Source organism: Rattus norvegicus, chromosome 19 (assembly GCF_036323735.1).
Source record: "Rattus norvegicus strain BN/NHsdMcwi chromosome 19, GRCr8, whole genome shotgun sequence".
Lineage (NCBI taxonomy): Eukaryota > Metazoa > Chordata > Mammalia > Rodentia > Muridae > Rattus > Rattus norvegicus.
In genome coordinates, this window is record NC_086037.1 from 50,652,877 (window position 1) to 50,662,028 (window position 9,152).

The 9,152-nt window shown below is 47.2% G+C and overlaps 1 protein-coding gene across 1 annotated transcript; it reads left to right on the top strand.

The window, feature by feature from the left end:
- Positions 1-3,962: 3,962 nt before the first annotated feature.
- Positions 3,963-5,780, top strand: Thap11 (THAP domain containing 11). Its single transcript, NM_001107422.1, has one exon. It carries the CDS (start codon positions 4,181-4,183, stop codon positions 5,105-5,107), a length of 927 nt encoding a protein of 308 aa, NP_001100892.1. The 5' UTR covers positions 3,963-4,180; the 3' UTR covers positions 5,108-5,780.
- Positions 5,781-9,152: the final 3,372 nt, after the last annotated feature.

Here is a 9,152-nt window from a genome sequence, read left to right on the forward strand (position 1 = left end):
ATTGAATTCAGGTTTTAACAGGCTTGGTGGCAAATAATAAGACCTACTGAGCCCTCTCACCAGTCCAAAGTTTGTCTATTTGTTTGTTTTAAAGATATACATATACACACATATATGCCATATATATATATATATATATATTCACTATCTTCATGCACACCAGAAGAGGGCATCAGATCCCATTACAGATGATTGTGAGCCCCCATGTGGTTGCTGGGACTTGAACTCAGGACTTCTGGAAGAACAGTCAGTGGTCTTAACTCTGAGGCATCTGTCTTGCTCCAAGGTTGTTTTCAAAATAATGAAAACACTGGATGAAGAAAGGGTCATAGAGAGGAATGTAAAAGTTTGACAAGGGCCAGGCTATATGTGTGGGTTCTTGGAGGCTCCAGGAAGGAATTTAGAAAGCATTCTAAATACAATAGGAAGCCCCTTGAGTGACTTCCGACTTGTTAGATTTTCTTTCGCAGCCATAAGGAGAACAGATGTAGAGGACACGAGATTAGAAGCAGGACACACGATATGATTCTTGCCTTCTTCCCTAGAGATGGCGAGAGGATGCATAATGTGGTGCTGGGGAGGAAAAATCATCTACTGCATGGATGTCTCTGCTCTGGTGCTGACGATAACCACAGTCCCTTTCCTATTATACTACAGAGCAGTACTTCCCTTTCTTTCTTTTTCTAAAAAAGATTTATTTATCGTATATAGGTACACTGTTGCTGTCTTCAGACACACCAGAAGAGGGCATCAGAGCTCATTACAGATAGTTGTGAGCCACCATGTTGCTGGGAATTGAACTCAGGACCTCTGGAAGAGTAGTCAGTGTTCTCAACCACTGAGCCATCTTTCTAGCCCCAGAGCAATAATTTCAACTTACTAGATATTATTTGAATGTCCATGAGTGTATGTTAAAGATTATTTTATGTACCGAAGGTAGGGTTTAATTGAGCATCTTCTTTAATGCTCTGTGATCTTTCCTTACTCAAGTAAGAAGACAGGCATGGGGCTGGAGAGGTGGCTCAGTGGGCAAGAGCACCGACTGCTCTTCCAGAGGTCCTGAGTTCAAGTCCCAGCACCCACATGGTGGCTAACGACCATCTGTAATGGGATCCGATGCCCTCTTCTGGTGTATCTGATGACAGTGACAGTGTACTCACGTATCTGCAATAAATAAGTAAAATCTTTGAAAAAAATTAAAAAAAAAAAAAAAGAAGACAGGCATGGTGTCCCACACCTATAATTCCAGTGCTGTGGGTAGGTAGAGACAGGTGCATCCCTCCAGCTAACTGGCGGGCCAGCCTGAAAAAGAAAAGTCGAAGGGCTCCTGAGGAATGAATGATACCCAGAACTTGACCTCTGGCCTCCACACTCACTGGCACACATATGAACATCCACAAATGCAAACATCATTCCCGACTCTCACACAGAACATATAATGACACACACACACACACACACACACACACACACACACAAACACATATGTCATTATATTTATCTCCCATTATGTTGAATGTTAACTAAACAAACAAATGTGAAAAACAGTATACAATATTTATACATTGGTTTTGTTTTGAGACAGGGTTTCTATGTAGATCTGGCCATCCTAGAACTCCCTGTGTAGACCAGGCTAGTCTTGAACTTTCAGAGATTGGCCTGTCTCTGCCTCCTGAATACTGGAATTAAAACTGTGACCTATTGAAGGAGGTGGGACCTTTAGTCCCATCACTTGGCTGGCAGACGAAATCAGATCTATGTGAGTTTAATACCAGCCTGGTCTACAGAGCAAGTTCCAGGGCATCTTGAGCTACACAGAGAAACCAAAAAAAGAAAAGGAAAGGAAAGAAAGAAGGCTGTTTGTACTATTACATAAGTGATTCGCTCAAGTGAACACACATCTTTCATTGTACTGTGTACATCATGGGGAATACATTCTGGATATGAGGCTGTGAACCCAGTTGCTTAGACCAGGAAAATGGGATTTTTCTTTTACTTACAACCAAGCAAAGCCCACACAAATAACCAAGATCTCATTGGCTTTACTAGAAATGCGATGGTAGTATATGGGCTTCTGTCTTGTTTTTGTTTCTGAGGGCCCCCTTCGTGGTAGGCAAGTGCTTAACTCTCTTCTCATTTAACTCTCTTAGCCCCATTTTATTCCCAGAGAGGGTCTCACTAAGTTGCCCAGATTGGCTTTGAATTCACTTTGTAGCCCAGGCTGTCCTCAACTAACCAGGATTGCAGGTCGGCACATCAGGCTTGTCCTGCCCACAAAGACTGTTCCTGGGAGGAAAACCAACTACTGTCTTGTTTATTTAAAATGTTTACTCCAAGAACTATAGTACTGTCTTGTTATAATGCAATTTTTTTCACTTAACTTTCTCGTTTCCTGCTGAGTGAAATTCCAACTTCTCTATCAATGTTTAGTTTGTAATCTTTCAGGGCTTTATTCTGGCTGCCCTTTTCAGGCACTTAAATGGCAGCGCCCAACAGTCCCCCAACCTAGGGGGGTTGGGAGGCCAAGCACTGATACTACTCACTTCCAAGTTTCTTTCTTTCTTTTTTTTTTTTTAATATATATAAAATCACATTTATTTGAGACTGGGACTTTTGAAGCTCAGTCTGGCCTGATCTTCTAGTGTCCAGAAGCACTGATTAGCAAATGTGTTTTCCTCTAGCTGGGTACCATACCCACGGTTCATTCTATTCAGATGTCAGACAATAGGCACAGCTGGGTTCCTTATTCAAAATCTGAAGGAGTCTGGGAGGAGGACAAACATATAGAATCAAGCTTAGGCCAGGAACCAGAAACTATGGATTGCTTTCTTTTTTTTTTTTTTTCTTTTTTTTTTTTTTTCTTTTTTTCTTTTTTTCGGAGCTGGGGACCGAACCCAGGGCCTTGCGCTTGCTAGGCAAGTGCTCTACCACTGAGCTAAATCCCCAACCCCTATGGATTGCTTTTTTAAAGGAACCAAAGAGGCTTCAAATCCAATCAACACAGCTGGAGTCTTCATTTCAGTCTCCATTTCCGTACCGCTTCAGTGGAAGTTCCATGAAACAGCCCGATGATTCTGAAGTGCCATCAAGTCACTTCTAGCTCTAGCTACTTAGGTTTCCCAGGCGAGGCGGCAGGTATCTGTCCACTTCCAAGTTTCTTATTGGCCTATCTACTCATGCCTCCCTTCGTCATTGTCTTCTTTGTCCAGCTGATTCCTTTGTGGCCTTTATTGATTAGACATCTATTGGCGCTTACTCATCTTTTATCCATAAGACACTCTAATTAGTCTCCAGGAGAGAGAGCGCTGGGGAGGACCTGACTGCTCAAAATTACCTTGAACGTGTTTTCCCCTTCACTGTTTGGCACATAGTAAGCAGCTAGTAGGGACCTGGTTTAGGTCAGTGAGTCCAAGTTAGAGGTAGTTGAGAGTCGGGAGACTGCTCCCAATATAAGAAAGTGACTCCAGAAGTTCTTCTGGGCTGACTTGGGCTTCCTCCAGGCTAATGAATGCACTGTGGAGTTTGGGGGGATTTTTAGAGCAAGCTATAGAACCTCACTCAAATCCTGGCCTGCAGGAACTCCACCTCTCCTTTAGGCGGCGCTGCAGTCCGCGGCCGCACCAAAACGTTCTTCTGATGCAGCATGGAACTTGTAGTCTTTGTGTGTTAGACACAGAGCGCTTGCGCTCACGAGGCACGCGCCCCGTACCATCAGGATTCCGGGTCCTTGTGAGGGGTAGTCCGTGCGACAACGTTCCATTCGAATACACTTCCCCCCCTTCGCCTTGGACGAGCTTTATCTGGAAAATAATCGACTCTGAACAGGATATCGCGGTGCCCGGGAAAGCAGCCGGAATAAGCCCGCCCCATCCCGGAAGTGAGCGGCTTCTGGCGCGGTGCATTGTGGGGGGCGTAGTCCTCCTTTCCAGGCGGTCCTTCGCGGCGTCCCCCGGGCCGACTCCGAAGCGCAGGCGGGCTGCCGGGTGGGTAGCGCGGCGCGGGCGGTCCGCAAGCATATTCTGGGCACGGGGCCTCCGCTCGGGAGGACTGCGCCGGGCGGCAATAGTGAGAGACCTCTAAGAGCCTCGCGCGGCACCGCCCGTCGAGGAGCTGAAGTGGGGGCCAGACCCGGCCGTCGAAGAGCTCAAGAGGCCGGTGGGCCGGGCCGCGCGTCGCAGCCATGCCTGGCTTTACGTGCTGCGTACCGGGCTGCTACAACAACTCACACCGAGACAAGGCGCTGCACTTCTACACGTTTCCCAAGGACGCTGAACTGCGGCGCCTCTGGCTCAAGAACGTGTCCCGTGCTGGCGTCAGTGGGTGCTTCTCCACCTTCCAGCCCACCACGGGCCACCGTCTCTGCAGCGTTCACTTCCAGGGCGGCCGCAAGACCTACACGGTGCGCGTTCCCACCATTTTCCCGCTGCGTGGCGTCAATGAGCGCAAAGTAGCTCGGAGACCTGCGGGAGCTGCGGCAGCCCGCCGTAGGCAGCAGCAGCAGCAGCAGCAACAACAACAACAGCAGCAGCAGCAGCAACAGCAGCAACAGCAGCAGCAGCAGTCTCCGTCCTCCTCCACTGCCCAGACTGCCCAGTTGCAGCCGAATCTGGTGTCTGCCTCTGCGGCCGTGCTTCTTACTCTTCAGGCCGCCGTAGACAGCAGCCAGGCTCCTGGAACCGTGGTTCCAGCGCCCACTACTTCCTCGGGAGATGATGTGAAGCCCATCGACCTTACAGTGCAAGTAGAGTTTGCAGCTGCTGAAGGGGCAGCCGCCGCTGCCGCCGCATCAGAGCTAGAGGCTGCTACAGCTGGGCTGGAGGCCGCTGAGTGCACTCTGGGCCCTCAGCTGGTGGTAGTAGGGGAAGAGGGCTTCCCTGATACTGGCTCCGACCACTCATACTCTTTGTCGTCCGGTACCACGGAGGAGGAGCTCCTGCGCAAGCTGAATGAGCAGCGGGACATCTTGGCCCTGATGGAAGTGAAGATGAAAGAGATGAAGGGTAGCATCCGCCATCTGCGTCTTACCGAGGCCAAGCTCCGTGAAGAACTTCGAGAGAAGGATCGCCTGCTTGCCATGGCTGTCATCCGTAAGAAGCACGGAATGTGAATGGTTCCTCCCAGAAACCTGCAGAATTCGTGACTCCTTCCAGCCCAAGGAATCCTCAGGCAGATGTTGAACTCCCCAATATTCTGGTTGACAGTGCTGAGGTTTAGGACAGTGGGACTTAAGCTGGTCAATTGGCACCCTCTTTCGTTTCCTCCTGAAGTAGGAGTTGGGGACTTCAGAATCTGGTGACACCAGCAGTTATGACTTTGTCTCTCACTCCCCAATTTATGTTGCAGATTCTGGTTATACAAAGGCTTCAGAACCATTGAACTTGAAACTTACCCTGGAGGGGTGCAAATGGGACTCTTAGGGACTGTGGGTTTGAGAAAGCCCACATCTTAAGGTTGGCCAGCAATTGAAGACAGCTTTGCTGTGTGTAGTAATAAGAGATCTCAGTAACATCATTTCTCCTTTTCATGCTACCCGTTTCAGGTGCAGCCTGTGATTCTGATGGAGACTAGTTGATCTGCGCCTCTGCCTGTTAGGACCTCTCTACCCAGAAGGTCATTTATCAGAGGACTCTGGGTGACTTGCTGATGGAGATCCAGCTGACCAGGGACTTAGGTTTATCTCGTTATGTTTGCTACTGGTTACAAATTCTATTTTCTGTACAATTAGACTGAAGTTTTCACTGTGTTTGGCAAAACAAATTAAACAAGAAAGTAAGGTTTTTATTTGGGTTTCGACATTTTATTTTTATTAAAGCTAAGTGTCCTTGAAATATAGGAGTATAGGTCTTGGCCTGTTTGAAAGAACAGGCTAGCCCAGAAGGTAGAGAAGCTTTAAAACAATGGCCCGGTTTCTCCATAAAGCACATAGATCTTCATAAAGTTCCTTGTTCAGGTCACTCCAAAGAGTTTGGAAGCTGCACAAAAGGTCTTGGTTTGTTCATGATTATTTCGTCGGATTGTTGTGTATGTATACATACATAAATGTGTGTAGTATGGGGTTGCCTGCCAGAGGTGCTATACAGCCTTTTTGGGGTTGGGGGGAGAGGGTCTTCTTGTGGTTGGTGTCTAGCTCAGTGGTAGAGCACTTGCTTAGCAAGCACAAAGCTGTAGGTTCAGCCCAGAGTTCTGAAAAAGAGAGGAGGTTGGAGGTGTCTTCTCACTTGCTTGGATCTCACCCAGAGATAGGCTATTTGGCCAACCAGTGAGCCTCAGGGAATCTGTGTGTGTCTGCCTCCCCAGTGCTAGGATTACAAGTTGGCATCAAGCCTATTTTGTTGTCATTGTTGTTTTTATTACATAGGTTCTATGGGTACACTTGCAAGGCAAGCACTTTCCCAACTGAGCCATCTTTCCATCCCTTCCCCAGAATTTTTAAATGAAAAGGTGTGACTGAAAAGTAAGTGGGAATTGTTTTGTTCTAGATTCTTGATAGTTTTAATTTCCTTTGGGGGTGGGGTGGGGTGGGGTGTTGAAACAGGGTCTCTCTCTGTAGCCCTGGGTAACCTGGAACTCAGTTTGTAGACCAGGCTGGCCTCAGATTGAAAGATTTACATGTCTCTGACTGCCATTAAATCTCTGACTGAGATTGAAGGTGTGCACCACCACGCTGGGCTTAATTTTGTTCTTGAATTCTCTTCTACAGTTGAAGTTTGTTTACCATTTCACCTTTTGGGACAGGTAGGGCCTGGAACACATGTGGATGTAATCAGTGAAGTGCAGAACTAGAGTCAGCCTTGGCTCCTTCAGGCACCAGGGACTCTTGTGAGGAATACATTAATTTCAGTACACCTTCACTGTGAAAGATGTAGATGAGTAGAGAGCATTAAGGAATTGGTTTGTAATCCATCCCTACACTGGTCTTGGCTGCCTCTGTCTTTAGATTGGATATGGGAAAGGTAAGATAGCATTTTTATCTATAATTGTAAGTAATTCAGCTCAGAGCTAATGGGGAGATGTGAATGACTTTTGTTGCTCCAGACAGAGTTTCTGTGTATAGCTCTTGCTGTCCTGAAACTTAATTTGTAGCCTAGGCTGGCCTCAAACTCAATCTGCCTGCCTCTGCCTCCACTGCGGGCATTAAAGATGTGCACCACCACTGCCTAATGTGAATGACTTAAGCAATTTATTTTTATTACTTTGAAGTGTGGGTGTGTGTGAGTGATTGTAGCTACCTGAAAAAAGTCTGAAGGCCATTAGGTCCCTTGGAGCTAGGGTTACTGGCAGTTGTCAGTCATCTGTGGGTACTGGGAGCCAAAGCTTGGTTCTCTGTAAGAGCAGTATGTACTCTTTAACTGTTGAGCCACCTTTCTAGCTCTGTAAATGCCTTTTAACATTACCTGTTCCTGTGACTATTGGGACATGCACGAATTCTATCTACTTAGGCTCTGGCTTTGGCAAACTTAACTCATTTGAGTTCGTTATGGGCCAATCACCTTGCCTGGGAACATGCCGTATGACTGCAAGCTGAAGTGTACCCAAACACCAGTGTCTACTTCCCTTCTTGTCCTTTGGCTCCGAGTTGGGAAATGGGTCTTGAGAAAGCTGCAGTATGTATTGTATAGGTGCTCCATGGGGAGATGCTTCCTTTTCGGATTAGCTTTGGATTGTAATCAGGTGGTGAAAGCACAGCAGTACATTTCTAGGCCACCAGCCAAACTCTTAACATGTCAATACGCTTCCTGGAGCAGGGGCTTCCCCTTCTGGGCCACACTCTCTGTGTATCCTTGAACTCCCATTCTTTGAAAGCTGTCCCTTTGGTTTTATTTATTTATTTAAAAACCCTTTAGCAGCATTCCCTGGATCCTTCCTCCTGTCTCACAACTTGCCTATGTTTTGTTTTCTTGGTGGTGGTGAGGCTCCAGATGTGTCACCCACAGGTGACTAGGTAATAAAACCAAGCAAAGTGGTCTGGATAGAGGGATTTTTTTTTTTTTTTTTTTTTTTTTTTGGTTCTTTTTTTCGGAGCTGGGGACCGAACCCAGGGCCTTGCGCTTCCTAGGCAAGCGCTCTACCACTGAGCTAAATCCCCAACCCCTGGATAGAGGGATTTAATCAGGAAGTTTAGCCTAGTTTTATCAGTCATCCCCAGGAGTGAGGCTAAAAGGGTAAAATACAAAAGTATTAAAGATTTTTTTGGCCAGGAAGATAGAGTTAGGGGTGTTCAGCCATTTTCCTTTACCATGGTTCTTTGGGTTGGTAGCAGAGCCATTTACTCAGCACAGGCCTAACTGAGAGGCGTTACTTGAAATATTTGTGTCACCTAGGAAACTGAAAAGGATATTGAAAGTAAAGGGGAAGGGTTGGGAAGATTATTTACAGTACGGCCACTTGGGGAAAGTTACGTTGAGCCATTTAGTTTTCTTTCAATAAGAGTTAAAATTGGAGGGTGAGTTGGTTCAGTGGGTAATTTGCCTCTAAACCTGAGAATCTGATTTCTAGGCCTCAATGGTGGAAGAACTGACTCCAGTAAGCTTCCTCTCTCCACATCCACGTCATGGCTCATCCCTCTTCAACACGAATAAAATGTAAAAAAAACAAAAAATAGTTGCCCTGTCCGTTGCAACAAAACAAGTAAACTTAGAAATTAGAAAAAAGAGAAACCTTCAGGATTCTGTTTTGAAAATACCTCTCTGTACACGTGAGGTTAACCTCTCCAACTATGGCCCACCTTAGTTGAGTGTTTGAGTCTCAATGTAATTAGCTTCCAACCAACTCTGCGGTAAGTAGCTCCCTCTGAGACACGGCTATCGCCCCCCGCAGGTTGAGGCTACACCTCGAGGAGCAGAACTAGTAGCTAGTGCTCCTAAAGGGAGTAGGTTTGGAGCTTAGGGGCCTAGGGAGGGGCTGCTGGGACAAGCCAGCTCGCTCCAAGCTAGACCAAGCTCCCACGGAGGCGGGGTCAGGCACCGTCTGCCACACAAACCTAGGCGGGGCCAGGCCAGCTGGTACCCGGCTACAACCGAGACCTGATCCTTGCCTGGCGCCAACTCCGTGTTCCAGAGGCTTCCGCTAGACCACAATTCTCAGGGGCTCACCGGGACAGCCTCCCTCCCTAACTTAGCCTCTCCTCCCGCGCTGCGAGCAATGGCTGCGCC

Excerpts from the sequence above, each read along its gene's own strand:
- Thap11 (NM_001107422.1), top strand. The coding sequence starts at position 4,181 with ATGCCTGGCTTTACGTGCTGCGTACCGGGCTGCTACAACAACTCACAC.